The sequence below is a fragment of the Aythya marila genome, assembly GCF_965140915.1.
Source record: "Aythya marila genome assembly, chromosome: W".
Classification (NCBI taxonomy): domain Eukaryota; kingdom Metazoa; phylum Chordata; class Aves; order Anseriformes; family Anatidae; genus Aythya; species Aythya marila.
The window spans coordinates 16,990,682-17,011,481 of NC_139081.1; the positions used below are offsets into that span (position 1 = coordinate 16,990,682).

General features: G+C 47.7%; 2 protein-coding genes across 5 annotated transcripts in view; both read left to right on the forward strand.

Annotated features, from left to right (window-relative positions):
* LOC309889441 (protein ARK2N-like) overlaps positions 1-12,973 on the forward strand; it is a gene marked incomplete at both ends in the record, with an annotated part of 45,783 nt that extends 32,810 nt beyond the window's left edge. For both annotated transcript variants that reach the window (XM_082782289.1, XM_082782288.1), the window contains one exon: positions 12,784-12,973. In XM_082782289.1, the coding sequence (XP_082638415.1) occupies positions 12,784-12,973 (190 nt within the window). The remainder of the gene's footprint in view (positions 1-12,783) is intronic.
* LOC309889453 (E3 ubiquitin-protein ligase ARK2C-like) overlaps positions 1-20,800 on the forward strand; it is a gene marked incomplete at both ends in the record, with an annotated part of 125,320 nt that overhangs the window by 58,027 nt on the left and 46,493 nt on the right. For all 3 annotated transcript variants that reach the window (XM_082782311.1, XM_082782309.1, XM_082782310.1), the window contains one exon: positions 16,832-16,892. In XM_082782311.1, the coding sequence (XP_082638437.1) occupies positions 16,832-16,892 (61 nt within the window). Of the gene's footprint in view, positions 1-16,831; positions 16,893-20,800 lie in introns of those variants that run through there.

Genomic DNA, 20,800 nt, shown 5'->3' on the forward strand with positions numbered 1-20,800 from the left:
GCCTCCTCTTCTCCAGGCTGAACAAGCCCAGCTCCCTCAGCCGCTCCTCATAGGACTTGTTCTCCAGGCCCCTCACCAGCTTCGTTGCCCTTCTCTGTACCCGCTCAAGCACCTCGATGTCCTTCTTGTAGCCAGGGGCCCAAAACTGAACACAGGACTCGAGGTGCGGCCTCACTAGAGCTGAGTACAGGGGGACGATCACCTCCCTAGCCCTGCTGGTCACACTGTTCCTGATACAAGCCAGGATGCCGTTGGCCTTCTTGGCCACCTGAGCGCACTGCTGGCTCATATTCAGCCGACTATCCACCATCACTCCCAGGTCCTTCTCTGCCTGGCAGCTCTCCAACCATTCCTCTCCCAGCCTGTAGCTCTGCTTGGGGTTATTGCGCCCCAGGTGCAGGACCCGGCACTTGGCCTTGTTGAACTTCATGCAGTTGACCTCAGCCCATCGGTGCAGCCTATCCAGATCCTCCTGCAGAGCTTTCTTACCCTCAAGCAGATCGACACACGCACCTAACTTGGTGTCATCTGCAAACTTACTGAGGGAGCACTCGATGCCCTCGTCCAGATCATCGATGAAGATATTAAAGAGGACCGGCCCCAGCACCGAGCCCTGGGGGACGCCACTAGTGACTGGCCTCCAACTGGACTTGGCTCCATTCACCACGACTCTTTGGGCCCGGCTATCCAGCCAGTTTCTATACCAACGAAGCGTGCGCCAGTCCAAGCCAAGAGCAGCCAGTTTCTTGAGGAGAATGCTGTGGGAGACGGTGTCAAAAGCCTTGCTGAAGTCAAGGTAGACCACATCCACAGCCTTTCCCTCGTCCACCCAGCGCGTCACTTTGTCATAGAAGGAGATCAGGTTCGTCAGTGTCGTGGTTTAACCCGGCTGGCAGCTAAACACCACGCAGCCGTTCGCTCACCCTCCCCCCTCCCTCTCTGGGACGGGGGAGAGAAATGGAAAGTGAAGCCCGTGAGTTGAGATAAAGACAGTTTAATAAGACAGGAAAATAATAATAACAAAATAATAATAACAATAATAACAATAATGTTACAATGGTGATAATAGGAAAGTAATAATAATATGTACAAACAAGTGATGCACAATGCAATTGCTCACCACCCGCTGACCGATGCCCAGCCTAACTCCGAGCAGTCCAGCCCCCTCCCCCCGGCTAGCCACCCCTATATATTGTTTAGCATGACATCAGATGGGATGGAATACCCCTTTGGCTAGTTTGGGTCACCTGTCCTGGGTCTGTCCCCTCCCAGCTCTTACTGCACCCCCAGCCTGCCTGTTGGCAGGACAGAGCAAAAGGCTGAGATGTCCTTGGCTTGGTATAAGCACTGCTCTGCAACAATTAAAACATCGGGGTGTTATCAGCACTCTTCTCATCCTAAGCCAAAACACAGCATTCCACCAGCTACTAGGAAGAAAATTAATTCTGTTCTAACTAAAACCAGGACAGTCAGGTATGACCTGCCTTTCATAAAGCCATGCTGACTGGGCCTGATCGCCTGCTTCCCCTGCAAGTGCTGCATGATGACTCTCAGGAGGATCTGCTCCATGAGCTTTCCTGACACTGAGGTCAAACTGACAGGCCTGTAGTTTCCCGGGTCTGCCCTCCGGCCCTTCTTGTAGATGGGCGTCACATTTGCTAGCCGCCAGTCAACTGGGACCTCCCCCGATAGCCAGGACTGCTGATAAATGATGGATAGTGGCTTGGCCAGCTCCTCTGCCAGTTCCCTCAGTACCCTTGGGTGGATCCCATCCGGCCCCATCGACTTGTGCACATCCAAGTGCCGTAGCAGGTCACCAACCAGTTCTTCATGGATAATGAGGGCCACATCCTGCTCCCCATCCCCTTCCACCAGCTCAGGGTACTGAGTATCCAGAGAACATCCGGTATTGCCGCTAAAGACTGAGGCAAAGAAGGCATTGAGCACCTCCGCCTTTTCCTCATCTCTTGTAACTAAGTTTCCCCCCGCATCCAGTAAAGGATGGAGATTCTCCTTAGTCCTCCTTTTTGTGATGATGTATTTATAGAAACGTTTTTTGTTATCTTTAACGGCAGTAGCCAGATTGAGCTCCAGATGAGCTTTGGCCTTCCTAATTTTGTCCCTGCACAGCCTCGCTACTTCTTTAAAGTCCTCCTTAGTGGCCTGCCCACTTTTCCAAAGCTTATAAACCCTCTTTTTCCTCCTAAGATCAAGCCACAATTCTCTGTTGAGCCAGGCCGGTCTTCTTCCCCGCCAGCTCGTCTTTGGGCACGTGGGGACAGACCGTTCCTGCACCATTAAGACTTCCCTCTTGAAGAGCGCCCAGCCTTCCTGGACTCCTCTGCCCTTCAGAACCGCCTCCCAAGGGACTCCACCAACCAGTGTCCTGAGCAGCTCAAAGTCAGCCCTCCGAAAGTCCAATACAGCGGTTTTACTGGTCCCCTTCCTGGCCTCGCCAAGAATAGTGAACTCCACCATTTGGTGGTCACTCTGCCCAAGACAGCTCCCGACAATCACGTCCTCCACCAGTCCTTCTCTGTTTGTGAAGAGAAGGTCTAGCGGGGCACCACCCCTGGTAGGTTTACTAACCAGCTGCATCAGGAAGCTATCTTCCACGCTCTCCAGAAACCTCCTAGACTGCTTTCTCTGGGCTGTGTTGTGCTTCCAGGATATGTCAGGGAAGTTGAAGTCCCCCACGAGTACAAGAGCTGACGATTTTGCAACCTCTGTCAGCTACCTGTAGAATTCCTCATCTGTCTCCTCATCCTGGTTCGGCGGTCTATAGCAGACCCCGACCAGGACACTAGCCTTGTTGTCCCTGCCGATCCTAACCCAAAGGGACTCGACCTTGTCATTCCCAACCTCGAGTTCTACAACCTCAAAAGACTCTCTAATATAGAGAGCCACACCACCACCCCTTCTATGCTGCCTGTCCCTTCTATAGAGCTTATAGCCAGGCATTGCAGCACTCCAGTCATGAGACTGGTCCCACCACGTCTCCGTGATGGCAACCAAGTCGTAGCCTGCCTGCCGCACGATGGCTTCCAGCTCCTCCTGTTTGTTACCCATGCTGCGTGCATTGGTGTAGATGCACTTCAGCTGGGCCATTGCCTTATCCTCCGGCCTTGCCATTGTTCCCCCTGGCACAGCTCCAACAATCCTAGCCTCAGCCCCATCCCCCTTCCTACCTAGTTTAAAGCCCTCTCAATGAGCCCTGCCAGCTCCTGGCCCAGGATCCTTTTTCCCCTAAAAGATAGGGACCCGTCTGCGGCCATCAGGCCAGGTGCTGAGTAAAGTGCCCCATGATCAAAAAACCCAAGATTTCTGCGTTGGCACCAGTCCCGGAGCCACGTGTTTAACAGGTGGGCTTTCTGTGTCCTCTCTGAACCCCTCCCTGCCACCGTAGGGATGGACGAAAACACCACCTGCACTCCCGCTCCATCCACTAACCGACCCAGTCCCCTAAAGTCCCTTTTGATAGCCTTGAGGCTTCTCTCTTCGATGTTATCACTGCCCGCCTGGACTATTGTCCTGGTTTCAGTTAGCACAGAATTAATTTTCTTCCTAGTAGCTGGTGGAATGCTGTGTTTTGGCTTAGAATGAGAAGAGTGCTGATAACACCCCGATGCTTTAATTGTTGCAGAGCAGTGCTTATACTAAGCCAAGGACATCTCAGCCTTTGCTCTGTCCTGCCAACGGGCAGGCTGGGGGGTGCAGTAAGAGCTGGGAGGGGACAGACCCAGGACAGGTGACCCAAACTAGCCAAAGGGGTATTCCATACCATCTGACGTCATGCTAAACAATATATAGGGGTGGCTAGCCGGGGGGAGGGGGCCGGACTGCTCGGGGTTAGGCTGGGCATCGGTCAGCGGGTGGTGAGCAATTGCATTGTGCATCACTTGAAACCTCGAGTTTCCCCAGGTTCTTTCTGCCAGAGGCTCCAGGTGGGGCCGTTCTCCCCGGCTGCAGTGTAGAGCACATTCTTTACATCTGGTCCTGTTCGAACTGGCCCAAGGGCTACTGCATGGACTATTTCCTGCTTGATTTGTTCAAAGGCTTGTCGTTGTTCAGGGCCCCATTCAAACTCATTCTTCTTACGAGTTACTTGGTAGAGCGGGTTTACAATCAGACTGTAATTTGGGATGTGCATTCTCCAAAACCCCACAACACCTAGGAAAGTCTGTGTTTCTTTTTTGTTAGTTGGTGGAGACATAGCTGTTATTTTGTTGATCACATCCATTGGGATTTGACGACGTCCATCTTGCCATTTTATTCCTAAAAACTGGATCTCCCGTGCAGGTCCTTTGACTTTATTTTGTTTTATGGCAAAACCGGCTTTCAGAAGGATTTGGACTATTTTCTTCCCTTTCTCGAAAACTTCCTCTGCTGTGTCACCCCACACAATAATGTCATCGATGTACTGCAGGTGTTCAGGAGCTTCCCCCTGCTCTAGTGCAGACTGGATCAGCCCATGGCAAATGGTAGGGCTGTGTTTCCACCCCTGGGGCAGCCTATTCCAAGTATATTGGACTCCCCTCCAAGTGAAGGCAAATTGTGGCCTGCACTCTGCTGCTAGAGGGATGGAGAAAAATGCATTAGCGATATCAATTGTGGCGTACCACTTGGCTGCCTTCGATTCGAGTTCGTACTGGAGTTCTAGCATATTCGGCACTGCAACACTCAGTGGTGGCGTGACTTCGTTCAGACCCCAATAGTAAACTGTTAGTCTCCACTCACTCCACTTGACGAATTAGCTTATGGATGGGAATCAGGGAGTCTCGGTTAGTGCGATATTGCCGCCGGTGCACAGTTGTGGTAGTGATTGGCACTTGCTGTTCTTCGACCCTCAGCAACCCCACAACAGAGGGGTCCTCTGAGAGACCAGGCAAGGTAGACAACTCTTTAATGTCCTCTGTCTCTAAGGCAGCTATGCCAAAAGCCCACCGGAACCCTTTTGGGTCCTTGAAGTATCCTCTTCTAAGATGGTCTATGCCAAGGATGCACGGAGCATTCGGGCCAGTCACAATACGGTGCTTTTGCCACTCATTCCCAGTCAGACTCACTTCAGACTCCAATACAGTCAACTGCTGAGATCCCCCTGTCACTCCACAAATACTGATGGGCTCTGGCCCTTCATAGCTCGATGGCATTACAGTACATTGTGCACCGGTGTCTACTAAAGCCTTATACTTCTGTGCGTCTGACGTGCCAGGCCATCGAATCCACACAGTCCAATAAACTCGATTGTCCTTTTCCTCCCCCTGGCTGGAGGCAGGGCCCCCCTAATCCTGGTCAGAATCTTCTTCGTTTCTGTGTTTGAAGGACTGTCTGCTGGAAGTTGGAGCAGCAAACTTTTCAGAGAATCCCTTTTTCCGGATTGTTTTCTTTTGCAACTCACGTACCCGTGCCTCTAGGGTCGCGGTAGATTTTCCATCCCATTTTCTCATGTCCTCTCCATGGTCTCGTAAGTAAAACCACAGGGTGGCACGGGGTGAGTACCCACCATATTGTCTTCCTTGTGCAGATGAACGCTTACCCCTGATAGCTGATACCCTGCTTTGTGCAGGTGGGGAGGAAAATAAACTCTCTTCAAGTTGGTGAACCTTTTCAGAAAGTTTCTCCCAAGTGTTCTCTTTTGGTTGGTGGACACTAGTTTGTTCAGGTGGGGAGGAAGATAGATTCTCTTTAAGTTGGTGGAACTCTTCAGAAAGTTTCTCCACAGCTGAGACGCAGGCCTGTAAGGAAGAGGAGAGACTTTCTTTGTACTGCCGGAGTTGTTTAGCCACTTCATCCACTGTGGGTTCCTCATCCTCTTTCCAGGCCATTATTGCCAATGAGCTGGCATATGATGAAGGTGCACTCCGTACAAACTTCCGCCACATGGGTCATGTACACCTGACTTCATCTGGATCTCTGGATGTTTGTCTGAGGTCTGGGTCCTCATAAATCATTTCCTGTATGGCTAATTCCCTCAGGTACTGGATTCCCTTCTCCATAGTGGTCCACTTGCCTGGTAGACATACAAGTTCTTCCTTGAAGGGATACCTTTCCCTCACAGCTGACAGGAGACGCCTCCAGAGGCTGTGAGATTGTGCTCCATCTGCAATTGCTTTGTCAATGCCTGCGTCTCTAGCAAGGGATCCCAGCCGCCTGGCTTCCCTGCCGTCTAATTCCACACACTTGGCTCCAGTGTCCCAGCACCGGAGCAGCCAGGTGACAGCTGCTCACCTATACAACGACCAAAATCTTTTCGCCCATCTCGTAGCTCACACTCGTATAGGTTTCGGGTAGTTACTGTTGATTTTTCAGCATCCTCATCTTCCTCCTCCTGAATCCCTGATGGCCCAGCATCGTCGTCTCTATACCTAGATTTAGCAGAAGACTCTCTGCGTTCTAAACGACCTGAATCTCTATACCATTTTTTCACCTTGTCTGCAGGGGCAACTTGCACTGCTACAGCTCGTTTCTCTGACCCAGCTACAGGGTCTGCCACAGGGGTTGGAATACCCTCTGCAGGGTCAACTTGCAATGCTACAGCTCGTTTCTCTGACCCAGCCACAGGAGCTGGAGCGGTTGCAGGAACTGGAGCAGCTGCAGGAACTGGAGCGGCTGCAGGAGCTGGAGCGGCTGCAGAGTCCATCGTAGGTGGACCTGTCAGAGGACTAGGAGTAGCCGCAGGGTCTGTCACTAAGTTGATAGCAGTATCAATGGCAGCTCAATAGGCATGAGCCAGGCCCCAGCACGTTACAATGATTTGTGTTACTTTGGAACTGCCAGAGTCATGACACCTTTTTTTCAAGCATTCTGCCAGTTTTTGAGGATTTTTCAGGTGTTCAGGGGTGAATTTCCAAAACACTGGAGGTGCCCACTGCTCTAGATGCCTGCCCATATCCTCCCATACTCCCTGGCACTCACAACTATACTGCCTCCAGGCAGATCTCTGGATGAGATTCCTAAGTAGTTGTTTAACTTTAAGCAAAACCTGAAGCACATTCAGGAGGCATAACAACAAGAACATGCTGGTCTGAGTATCCCAAGGATATTCAGTATCTTGGAGAACTATTGTAACAAGCTCGGAGGATATGAGGGTGGTGAAGGAGAAAGGCAGAGTGATCAAGGAGGATAAAGGGGTGGTGAAAAAGAAAGGGAGAGTGAACGAGTAAGAAAAAATATCTTCCCCTTTCCCCTCCACAGATTGACTCCCTGATGAAAAAAGGCAACAGGTATAATTCCTAATAGTTTCTGAGATACAGTTTCCAAAGTATAGAGTTGATGACGTTACTGAGTACAAATACCAAGTTAGAGTCATGACCAGATATTTCATCGTCTCATAAGCCAGTGTTACACCGCACAGTACCATAATGACCTGAAACCAGGGCCCGCAGGAGAAACAACATGACAGAGAGCACATATGGAAAATAATGTGCTATAATACTCAATTTGGAAAACAGGCGCAGCAGAGTTAAGATTAAAGCAATCAGCATTGTGACTGGCAACTATTAAGCAGGTCTAATACTTATACCAATTTTAGTTTAACACACTCTGGTCAGATCTGTCGTTATCTGAACCTGTCGAGCACCACATTGGGTGTCAAAAAGACTGTCATGGTTTAACCCGGCCGGCAGCTAAACACCACGCAGCCGTTCGCTCACCCTCCGCCCTCCCTCTCTGGGACGGGGGAGAGAAACGGGAAAGTGAAGCCTGTGGGTTGAGATAAAGACAGTTTAATAAGACAGGAAAATAATAATAACAAAAGTAATAATAACAATAATAATAATAGTACTAATAATAATGTGTACAAACAAGTGATGCACAGTGCAATTGCTCACCACCCGCTGACCGATGCCCAGCCTAACCCCAAGCAGCTGGCCCCCCCACCCTGGCTAGCCACCCCTATATATTGTTTAGCATGACGTCAGATGGTATGGAATACCCCTTTGGCCAGTTTGGGTCAGCTGTCCTGGGTCTGTCCCCTCCCAGCTCTTGCTGCACCCCCAGCTTGCCTGTTGGCAGGACAGAGCAAGTAGCTGAAACATCCTTGGCTTGGTGTAAGCATTGCTCTGCAACAATTAAAACATCGGGGTGTTATCAGCACTCTTCTCATCCTAAGCCAAAACATAGCATTCTACCAGCTACTAGGAAGAAAATTAACTCTGTCCTAACTGAAACCAGGACATAGTCTCACTAATTGCTCCTTTAAAACCTGGTGTGATCGTTCAACCATCACTTGGCCCGTGGGAGAATATGGAACACTCATTTTTGGCCGAATCTGTAGGAAAATCCATTCCAGAACTTGAAAATGCTGCCCTATCATTCCACCCTTGCCATCACCTGTTTCACTTATACTACTCCTATTACCCGTGCTGTTAGTGTCAGTGGCATCCTCCTGATACTGTTTCTGTCTTTGTCGCCCCTTACTCTCCCCCTTTTCTTTTTGCCACTGACCAATCACTGCAAATGGATGAATAACTGTTGAGGAGCCATCAAAACCTACAACCTGGTAGGTTCCATTCATAAAGTGCACCGGGATGCTGAAGGGCAGTGAGTGGTGGTAGGGATTTCTCAGCAGGAGACACAATCTCCATCCGTGAGGGCTTGGCTTCTCGCTCACCAGTTTGCACAGTGCAGTCCACTGATCTCTGGCAGTAGATCGCATACTTGCCTATTTCACTCCTGGGGTCTGCATGGCGCTGGAAGTGCTGTTTGATGTACCAGAGGAAGTGATGTTGTGGCAGGAACAGAGGAGCACATAAAGCCAGGAGTTGCCAGCACTGAATGACTGAGTGGTTCTGGGGCTGAAAGGTGCTAGCCTCTAAGCTCATTACACAATGGAAAGAACCAGCACCTGACTGTGGTTGGCTGTAATGTCTCTTGGCTAGTTGGATACTGTCTCTCGGTGCATTGGGAGTCCGTGTTTTTGGAAAGGTCATACTACTTCCAAGGCCACATTCCCTCCCTGGACAGATGGAACCTGCTGTAACAGCCGACATTGACATGGCCAAGGGTGGCCCAGCAGTCTGGAGGGTGCCCTCAAGCATGCTCATTATTTCTCCTGAGGAAGTGGAATCCAGGTGGTGGGAACAGAACCTGGCACTCAGATCATCAGAGGAGCCGGCTCCGTCCAAAGACATTTGTTGCAAGGCGCTCACAGTGCAGTGGTTTCCCTCTAGTGAAGACCGGAAAGTCAAAGCCTCAAGGGTTTTTGTGGGCTCAGCTGGAGGGTGCAGAGACACAGGATCAGAGCACCCTAAGATGTGTTCAGAGATTATGGTTGAAAATAGGTCTTTTTCTGCAGAGAGATTCCAGCTTGATGGGTCAGACATGAGCTTCAGTGTGTTCTGAGAAAGCAGAGATTTGTCCTCTCCATCCTCATTGAAGGTGTCATTGGCAAGGACGATGCTTGTTGTAGAGAAGACACGTTTGGTAGGTCTTGTTTGACATAGCTGCCTGAAACCAGGTGCAAGAAGCATAGATTTCTGGTCTATCTTCTCAGGTAAAGAAGTCTGTGGTGCTCTGGACTTCAGAGAATTACAGCTCCAAAGAGATTTAAAGGGAGAAATGCTGGTCATACCTTGCAATGTATCCTGAAGGGCTTCAATTTGCTCTGTCAGCCTCTGATTACAGTTTTTCAGGTGGTAGTTTTCTAGCTCAAGCTCTCTCAACTTAAATGTTACCCACTCTTTGATCTTGGCAGCTTTCTCTTGAGCAATTTTGAGTTCCTCAGTCCTCAGCTGCTTCTGTTTTGCTAGCTGAGTCTGCAGTCTGTTAATCAGGTCTTCTTTTCCTTGCACTGTACCCATCAGCTCCTTCAGTGAAGGTCGATTTTCGCAAGCTGCTGCTGCACCTCTCATTGTCAAAGCATCCCGAGTGGATTTATTGCTGCCTGGCAGCGGCACAGATGCTGGCAGCACAGCTTTATCAAGATTTTCCGGTGCGGGGGGTGGGGAGGGCAGCCCCCACTCCCCATCAGCACTCTGCTCGGATAGTCCCTCAGTTATTTCTGCCGCTGATTGATTTATTGGAGAGGTCATACCCCGAACCGGGGTGGGTGCAGGAACCGACGATAAAAATCGTGTCAGCTGAATTCCTGAAGTCTCAGGTTTCATACTCGGCAGTCTGTCAGTCCCAGATGGTACTGAGAAAGCTTGCACCGCCACCATAGCCAGCTGCCATTCGGTTTTCATACCACACAGCGTGTTAAGCACTGCACGCCAGGTCATACATAGATCTTTATCCAACTTTCCACTTGTGATGGCTGTATCCCTTAAATGATCTCCTACAAGCCGCCACTCATCTGGGCTAAAAATTAGAAGGATTTCCTTTAGAAAACCCTCCTTCTGGGCCCAGTGTACCAAGGATTTGATCTTTTTTACATTGCAAGATACGCCCCTCATAGAGAGAATGCTAGAGAGAAGCTGCACAGCCGCTTCCTCCATGGTTACGTCAGACGGGCTGCAGGGTCGTGATCTCCACCCCTCTGCTATGTGCCAACTCGCCACACGGTGGCGGTCGTCTGCCGTTGTCCACTGACGCCTCCGATCTCCCGTAGCAACTCGATCCCGGATGTCCCGCGTCTCACCGCGATGACGTCACTTTCCCCCGTCTCACCACGATTTTCCCTGTGTCTCCCCGCGATTTCTGTGTCCGGGTCGCTGCTTAGAGTTTCTCAGTTTCTCTCAGGTGTTTCGGTGTTGAGGGATTTTTGAAACAGCAAAGATCCCATGGCTTTCTGCAGCTGAGCAAACCAAGCTACCAGGACGACTATAAGTTCCCATGACAGTGTTCCCACATCGCCCGATTGAGGAATTTAAAAAAATATTGTTGCCAGCAGCTGTCTTAGTCTGTCTATAGTATGAATATGCAAATACATAAACCAAAATAATTATTTGTGTTCCTGTTTCTTTTCAGAATAATTCACTTTAAACATTTAGAGTCATAAAATCATAGAATATCCTGAGTTGGAAAGGACTCATAAGGGTCATCAAGTCCAACTCCTGCACTGCACAGGTCTGCCCAAAAGTTTAGATCGTGTGACTAAGTGCACAGTCCAGTCTCTTCTTAAATTCAGACAGGCTTGGTGCAGTAACTACTTCACTGGGGAGCCTGTTCCAGTGTGCAACCACCCTCTCTGTGAAGAACCTCTTCCTGAAGTCCAGCCTAAACTTCCCCTGCCTCAGCTTGACACCGTTCCCGTAGGTCCTATCACTGGTGACTAAGGAGAATAGATCGGCGCCTTCCCCTCCACTCCCCCTTGTGAGGAAGCTGTAGACTGCGATGAGGTCTCCCCTCAGCCTCCTCTTTTCCAGGCTGAACAGGCCAAGTGACCTCAGCTGCTCCTCATACATCTTCCCTTCTAGGCCCTTCATCATCTTCGTCGCCCTCCTCTGGACACTCTCCAACAGGTTAATGTCCTTTTTGTACTGTGGTGCCCAGAACTGCACACAGTACTTGAGGTGAGGCCGCACCAGTGCAGAGTAGAGCGGGATAATCACTTCCCTCGACCGACTAGTGATAGCATATCTGACATTTGTATTCTGACAAGTTAGAGCTCAGAGAATGAAATTTTTCATCCTATTTCATGAAACTATTTCTCTAAGCAGAGACCAAAAAAAAATAGCATAACTTAAGGCGTTCTGGAGAAACTAAATTGTGCTACCTTGAATTAAAGTCAATAAAATGTCAGGAATATTTGACCAGTGCAGGATACGTGGGTGCCTGAAATACAGTTCACATGCCTTCAAAAAGAGAATGGAAAAGGTTACCCCAGCAGCCCCAAATCTCCTGCTTATGTATTCAGTCAGGAGCAGCTGCAGCTGCCACCGGTGCTTGCAAGAGCAAAACGATTTTTGGAGCAGAAGGTATAATGTTTTACTAGTGCTCGTTTAATATTTCCAGCTATGAATGGAGTGACCATCTTAAAGATTCCAGTAATTCTTGTCATCACTTCATAGAGCAAACCAAGTCTTCTGTTATGTTTTTTTCTAGTTGTTCCTGGCTTGTACTTAATTTGTCACTTATCTGTTATCAATATAATAGATAAAAATACTGTGCAAATAAGTAGACATGTACCTCACTTCAGCAAGGCACTTGAGTGTGTGCTTATCTTTAAGTACACGATTTAGTTTCATTGACTGCAATCACTGAAAGCCTACATGTTTTGCTGAAGTGGGGCTGTACTGTTAGCAGGGAGCATTTCCCAGCATGTTTGTAATGTTTAGTTAAGATGACCGAAGAAAAATCAAGTGTAATGGCTTTATTATTGTAATGAAGGTATCATTATGTCCTTATGGTAACACAGTTTTGATTTCATATAGAAAGTTATCTTTTCTCTTTGTCTCATCAAGCCTTGCTTTCAATTTTTCTCTTTTTAAAATTTCAGTGGGTAAAATTGCTAGCAGGAAACGGAATGCTTCTGAATAATGCATGGCATAGTACACATGATGGGGCAGAAAACTCTTCAGGTTCCTGGGGATCCATGCACATATTTAGTGGGGAACATCACTTTATGCCCACTGGTAGAATTGAGTTCTTAAAAAGAATTTAAACCCCAACAGCCCCTTCCCCAGCTCTGCCCCTGAGTATGAATTTAAGTCTAGTCTCAGCATGGTGAACTTGCAGATCAGTGGGTATTTAAGATGTAGATCTACAAATGGAAAAGCCCCAAGGAAATTTTGGGGAGGGACTTGTTAATTAAATGCCTAAGTGGTAAAACACTGAAGCTAAGAATCTCATGCTTGAATTCAATAGCAGCTTTAATGCTTTTTGCTTTTTGCCTTGCTACAGATGTGTGCATCCTAGGGCAGGCGTGATCCAGAGTGTGTCTTCCTGGAAGCATGGCTCAGGCTCACGGTACATTAACACTCAGCAAACACAATCATGGACAGCTGTGACTCCCCAGCAGAATTGGTCTTCGCCCCCAGAAGTAGTAGACCTCACTTTGGATGAAGATACCAGACGCAAATATCTACTGTAATGCGGTGTCACTGTGTTTCTGTCCTCATCCCTCCTCCCTTTGTGGCACAGAAGTTCATTGTTATAGCTTCAGCTTCAGAAGCCCTATTCCTGGTGTTATGAAATTCAAACTCATGAAGTTTTTCATTTCCATAAGAATGTAGTATAATTTTAAGATCATTTAAAATGTTTTTTTTTTTGCCTTCTCAAAGGATTCTTCCCAGAATGAAGACCCAATAGCTCCAAATTTAAAACACGTCTATAGTTGCTAACTTGTATGTGTTAATTTGAGGAAATGTGTACAAAGTTGTCCTCCCACCCTTTCCTGCCTCCAACTTCAGAACATTTTTCATTTATCAGTATATTGGGTTTGTTAGTAGAAGTTAGTGTTTTCCTGTGTGAGCATCAGTGATTTTGAGAAATGCTGTGTCTGCACTGATTTCAGTGGAACTGTGGGTATTCAGCACTTCCAAAAACTGGGCCGAGAGTATTTATACCCAAGCTGATGTGTTTATGTTACCAGCAGGAGGAACTGTCTGTAATACAAAAGGCCCATAGCATATGCACTGAACAGCTTTTAATTAAAGGACTTTTATTTTCAATATAATTTATAGTTTACACTCTCACAGTGCTGAGTCTTCTGTCTACTTGACTATTATGTTTCACTGATCATTTCCCACAGCTTATTATAATTTAAAATAGTCATAGTAGAAACTTTCTAGCAGCTAATTATTACAAAAGCACAAGAAAATGAAAAGTAATAAAAAGTCCCAACATCCCTCTTTTTTTTTAAATGTATCTGAGCTTTTTACCTATTTCTGAATCTTACCTGGAGTAGGGGAAGAAGAAAAACAAAACATATTTGCTCCTAGTCCTCATTTCTTCTATTGTTTATCTGCTTCGTTGACCATCTCAAAAAATAATAAAAAAAAAAAACAAAAAAAAAAACATGTAAAGCCCCAAACTAGCAAAGCACTTCAGCAGGTGTGTATTGTTAAGCTCTGACAGTTCGCTGAAACTCATGGGAGCATTCAAGTGCTTCAAACTCTGTCCTAAAGGTTGTTGCAAGATGAGGGCCTGAGGTTGTGATCTTTTCTTTAACTAGATCTGCACCATTTTCCTGGCTTTAGGTCATGTCTCTTATCCTAGTTTTGGAATTGCTTCTAGGGTATGATCCAGGAAATGTTTTCTACCAGAATATTTGTTCAGCTGAAATCAGTGGAACCGCTTGCTTCAGTGGGCTCTAGTTTCTGTAGCGTATATGGAAGTTCCTGGCCCTTATCTGTCATATTGAGCCTTTTGCAAGGCAAAAGCCAAAGATTAGACTTAAACAAGATGATATTCACTTTAAATGTCTGTTGTGCAATTAAAATATTCCTTTGTATTCAAATGTTTCAAATGGAAATGTTCTACAGCTCTCTCAGCAGACTTTTCCCATTTGATGCTGAACAGGGGGTAGTCAGGACACGGTTCTGTTTTGTTTTTGTGTTGGCTCATTTTTAAATATATTTGGCTTCCTTTTTTTTTTTCTGTGAGCAGAAAACAACAACAACAACAAAACACCATCAAAAGTCAATTACCTGTGTTGTTACATAATGATGTAAAAAGAAAAAAAAAAGACAAAAAAAACAGCAGTGGTGGTATAGTCAATAACAAACATTTTTTTTTCTTTAATAAGCAGAAAGGTTATGACTGCACTTTAGAGAACAATTAGGTAAGGGATTGCTCTTCCAGTTTAAAGCTTTCTAAAACATTGAGCTGTGATAAGTGTATTGCATGACCAGACAATGTATGTGGTGCTTCTAGTGACAGGTTTCTTTCTCGGGGCAGGAGGGAGGAGTGGAGCCCACGCTCCTTACAGTAGGGAAAAAAAAGCCTGCACTGTCAGGACGCTCTAACAGCATTGGCTGTTGATCTTTTTCTCCTCATGTTTTCATCACGTAACTCGGCTGTCATTTTGGTGGGCTAGCACACGTGCTTGTAAGGTAACTTTGGAACACTGATTTAGTGTGGCTGTTTTTTGCTGTTTCATCAAGTCGTTTAAAGATCAGTTTTGAAGCAAGCTGTAGGGACCCATTTGTAGTACTTCCATTAAAAATGCAAACTATCTATCTGTTTTTCAGTTTGTATATGATATGACTTTCATGTATATATAAAAGCAACTGTGTCCTAACCAAACTTCCTCCAATTGTGCACTGTGTTTGTTTAAACAACTCGTATTGTAGTCTGATGCAGGTTTTCTTTTTATTTTATTTAAAACACTACATTATTTTCTTTTATTTGTAACATATTTGAAAGGGTAGTGATCCAAAAACCACAATCACTGGATAGCTAGGAAGTGGTTTTTTTTTTTTTTTTTTTTTTTTTTTTTTTTTTTTTACAAGAGAGCAAAAGGTGCCTGGATGGTTTTGCTCTTCTCAGCAGGAAAGTGAAATGTTAGCCATTGTATGACTAAGAACCAATGCACTTAGGGCCTGATCCAGAACCCACTGGAGCTGATTGTGGGGCTTTCCGTCAGCTTCAGTGTGCATTGGCTCAAGCCCTTCATGGTTTAGCAGTTCCTGAATTGCTGGAGTGTAAACTTGGAATCTTCTGTAGTAAAGGCAAATCATTGCTTAGAATTTAAATGTTTAAAATGTGCAACTCTAGTTAAAAAATTTTGATTCTTCTTGACACTCATTACTTAGTTCTCATTTTCCATCTAGTATTTAATGGTCTTTGGAGAAAAAAAAAAATAATAAAACAGAGCATTATATATATATATAAATATATATATTTTTGGTGCAAGATGAAACCTTCTGTTTTTTGAAACAAGTCTGTAGCATAAAGGTTAAACTATTTTAAGACAAAATAAAATAGAGTGTATTATTTAAACAATATTATCTTGTTTGGGATGTTTTTTGTTTGTTTGCCCAAGCAGCCTCCTTGTGGTATTTTCTCCAAGAGCGTCCCCTTGTCCCATCCTCCCTGCTGGTCCCTGCAGGTTGAGCAGAGCACTTGGCCACTAGGCCCCTGCTGCACTCGGGTTTTCCCCACAAAGCATCGCAGTGGGCAGACGGTGCTGGCAAGCTGAGATCTGCCATTTTAAATGGACTTGTAGACAAGCAGTGGAGCTGTGCCCAGGTCCTGCAGACCACAAGAGGTGGTGCCATGCTGAGCTGCATTTGGGAAACCCTAAACTATCTACTGCCTCCACTAACGGCAAGGATGGTAGGTATAATTGCACCATGCTAAACTGGGGGCCTCATCGTCTGCCAGTCCTCCCACAGTCCCCATGGAAGTAGGAATAACAATAATAAAATCCATTACATTTCCAGCCAGATAAGGTAGTTTATTTCTGATGGGTTTTGTCACATGGGAAGGCTCTCAGTGGTGCGAGTGGGTTGTGAATTGGGTTTCTGTGTGTGTGTGCACGCCATGGCCCTGACTACCTCCACCAGCTGCCACCCCAGGCAGTTGGCTATGGGGCAAGTGGTAGAAACGTGTGGAAATTGTCGATTTTTGTGTTTTTTTTTTTTTTTTTTTCCATTCTCCAGATACAGTGTGCGGATACACGGGATAGGTCTGGGACCAGCGGGGTCCGGGTGTCACAGGGATGGGGACTAGGATTGGGATGGGGCCACGCTGTCACACCCCCCATCCCTCAGTCAGTGTGTGTGCTCACTGCGCGCTGCGCGTGCCCTCGCCCCCTCAGCCTCCACGAGGCCGCGCCCCCCCTCCCCCCATCAGTGGGTGTGTCGCGCGGGCTCGCGGCGCGCTGCCATTGGCGGCGGCCGCCTTTCTGTGTATGTGCGCGCGCGCACGTAGGGAGCGTGGTCCGGCTGCTGCCGCCGCCGCCGCTGAAGAGGTGCCGGCGGGGAGCTGGAGCCCCTGGCACGACATGGTCCTGATGCACGTCGGCCTCCTGGTCTTGCCCGTCTTCGGCTCCGTGCGCAACAGAGGTACCGCCACTCCGCGACGGGCCGCGGGTTCGCGTCCCGGGGCTGCCCGAACGGGGGGGCGGGGGCGCGGCGCACTGCCGCGCCCATTCCGCTCCCCCCCCGGCCCTTCCCCACTTCCCCGAGCCTAAGTCGGCCCTCCCCCCTTAACGTTTTTGGTTTTTTTTCCTCCGCCCCTCCCCTCCCGCCTGCGCTTCCGTAGATCCATCCCTCTTATTTTTATTTTTTAAATACTGATTTCCGTTTATTTTCGTTGTTCTGTTATTCAATTCACCCCTCGCGTAGCCTAGTGGCCACCCCAGCCATTTGTGCCCTCCTCCCCCCCCTCCCCCATCTTGTGTGGCTGAGGACATGGCACTGTAAATCCCTGCCGGGGGATTTCTTTTGCTGGGTTTTGGGGGGGGGGCTGGAGGGGGGTCCCGCTACCGAAACCCCGAAAAGATTTTTAAAAAATAATAATAATTTAAAAAAAAAAAAAAAGCAATGGAGAGGGGGCATCTGCGATTTGGTGCAATTCGTAAAAGAAGGGGGGTGGGATTGCAATTGCCCCCCCCGCCCCCAAAAAATAAAGCCTGATTTCAGCCGCCCTCCCCCCCCACCCCCACTAGCAAAATGGATTTCCATTAACCAGGGATAACATTATTTTCTGCTGTGCTGAATTACTTCCTGTTCTTATTTTGTGAGTAGTTTTCTGTACCGAATACCCTTTGGTTGTTTATCCCTACCTTTTTTTCTTGTACTAAAACTAAAGCATGGTCTGTATTTTTTTTACATTACCTAGTTTCTGATGTAAACCTCTCTGTAGAGACATACCCTGCTGAAATGTAATGTGCTGTAGCCTATACATCTGCTTAGTGTACGCTGCTTTTGTTCTGTTGCCCTTCCATAGCATGGTGGGCCTTGCCTTTTGGTATTGTGTGCATGATGACATTGTTACATATGATTCCACTAATACTAATATACAATCTCTCAATAAAGAAACTAGTTTTCCTATATTAACCTAGTGTGATTTTTCTATTGCTGTTTTCCCATTTATTGTCAAATCCTGCTGTTTAGATTTTTTTCCTTGCTTTCCCCCCCCATCGTGACATCTGAGTGAGTGGATTTCTCCCTAGCGCACATGGGGGCTTTTTAACATAAATACTTTTTTTTTTTTTTCCCATCCCATATCAACCCTCAGTCTGTGGATACATTGCTCCCGCAACGCATGCTCTGTGTTGCCAGTGTGCCAATGCAGAATTCTGCTTGACAATGGAATAGCTGGGAAAAAAAATAATAAATCCAAGCCCTTGCTATTAATCAGAAAAGATAGATAATTAATGAAGGGTCTGTCACTGATTTTATCCTAGTTACGTTGCACCTTCCTTACCAGACTAGTACCAAACTGAAGGACAGCCTCTGGATGGATGGGGGGAGTTCTCTCTCCTTTCCCTCTGATTAACAAGAGGGAAATGGCCCTGGGAAATAAAAATCCCCCCTGCCCATAGCCCTATATCTGAGCACAGATGCACGCTTGCCATCTACTAGGTGAGAAGTTGCCATGCCTCGGTTCCAGGACTGTAAATGTCCCCACCAGAGCCCTATGAGGCTGGGGCCCTAAAACTGTCCTGGCTGCTAGTGTCCTAGCTGCCTCTTTCTGCTCTGGGCCTGCCATCTACTGAGCACCCACTTCAGTCATGGAGTCGGCCCATGGGCTTGTGAGGAGTTACCGGGAGCCTTAAAATCTGGAAGCACAGAGAGCTGAGCAAAACGAGCATAAGCTGAGCAGGGTTCGCAGCAAAACTGGAAGCAGTGAAGATGTGGTTATGGGGAGAGGCAATTAGGGGCATGTTGGTACCCTTCGATGTGAGGATGTGCCTGTGGGGAGGTGTTCGTAAGAGGATTTAAGTAGCTTGGAGAAGAACCTGGATGTCTCCATGAATAACTGAGGGAAGACAACTTTGCACGTGCCAACGTCACAGCTGCAGGAGCAAAGGGGTGCCCCCAAAATGAGGGCTACTACAGTGGGTTGGAGCTGCAGCATGCACAAAATCCTGGTGCTTTCTGGAGGAGGTCTCCCCTTGAAGGAGAAGCTGGACGTGAAGTGTGGTTCAACCCCAGGCCCTGCCACCATGTCCCTGTCTTCCTCCCTGCTTGGAGGTGACACCTGAGGTGTGGGTGCAGGGGGAGGTCTGGGTACCTCTGTGCAGAAGACCTCTCAAAAGAGATGAAATCCTTCATTTTAGTGAGACAAGAGCATCTTCCCTGACAAAGGACCATCAGCCCTGCAATGGTTGGCATCAGTAGACCTCTGTCTGGAAGGGGCTGCTTGCATCTTCACACAGACGTACCACTGAGGTGATGAGCCTGGCCAGCTGCTTTGGTTTCAGATGGATTTTGGCAAACATTTCTCTCTCTGTGACCTAACTGAAACCAGGGGTTTTCTTCTCTGCTTTGAAGAAACTGCTCTGAACAGTTTAGAAGTGCAAAAGGCACCAAGCAGGGACTCTGTGGTCTAGCAAAAGCCTCCTTTGAATTTTATTGCTTCTGGGGATGCCTCACCTTGGGGTGATGTTTTGGGGGACTATTTGCTTTGATGGTGCTGCTGCCCATTGCTCATTTTCCTTGGAGGGCTCCAGTGGAGCTGTTATTGTGCATCTCTTCCATTAATGGTGCAAGGAGCAGGCATTTCCCTAAAAGTGGAGAAAAGGCAATGTGTGACTTCATGGACATGGCATTTCTTTGAAGGGCCCTTGAGGAGGACTCTTGGAGCTGAACAAGGCTGATGGTGACTCTGGTGTCCAGGCACCCAAGACTGGCTTTGAGTTAGGAGCTGCTCCAAAAAACTTCTCTCATCTCCAGGCTTGGTTAGAAAATGCTGCTTTTAGGGGGGAAGGTTTTGACAGGTGCTTTTTATAAAATACCTGTGCAAAAGTGCTGCTGCTCTTTCACCATGTCAAACGGGGCACTGGTGCCTTGCCTCTCCTTCACCTTCTGGCTTTGGCATGCTGGCATTGTTGGTCACAGATTTTTGGTCTCCACGATGGGAGCAGGGAGGCAGTGAGGGCCCCTTCCCAAATCCCTGCAATTCAAATGGGAAATGTAGGGATGGAAATGCTTTGCAGAAACCTAAACCACCAGCAACGTCCCTTGGTGGGAGGTGGCATCCAGGCCAGCACAAGAGCCAAAGAGCCTCAAATTGGTGGTGAGTCCCTCCTTCAAGCAACGGCCAGGCAGAGGGATGGCAATGGGGAGGAGGGAAGTGGCAGGGCACCCAACAACTAAGCCCACCTGGAGCTGCCACCACTGCAGAGGACCTTGGGGAGTCCTCTCTGAAGGCAGCCCACCGGAGGTAAGTTAAATGAGCAGGTGGGTGTGCAGAGGTGGTACCCTGCCCCCAGAGCCAAAATGATCCTCTCTGGCTGGTGAATAGACCCAGCTCCTGGTTGCTTTTCTTTTTTTTTTTTTTTTCAGTGTAAAGCCCAAGTCTGTTTCTAGCAATGCCATGACGCACACACTCCCGCATCACGCCAGGGAGCTGGAGCTTTGAGAAGGCCAACAAATATAATGAGACTTTGTGATTTAAATAAAAAAAAAAAAAAGGAGGGGGGATAAAAGCCCAGAACACAACAGCAACATGGAAACGCAATTTTTTTTTTTGCCAAGGTTCAGGCACCAAAAGGCTAATGAAAAAGTGCTTTGTTCATATTCACACCTGCCACTGGGGTCTGCTCCTCACGTCTCCCTGGGGTTTGGGTTGGCTGTGGCACAGCCCTTAAGGCACGGGAGTTGCTTTTCCTGTGTAAACACACACAGGAGGCCTTCCCAGCATAGAAGGGGACTTTCACCTCTGGTGTCCTGCTCTCACCAGGGCTCAGAGATCCTGGAAATCTTGCAGCTGTGGGATAGGAATTGTCTGAGCCCTGGTGTGG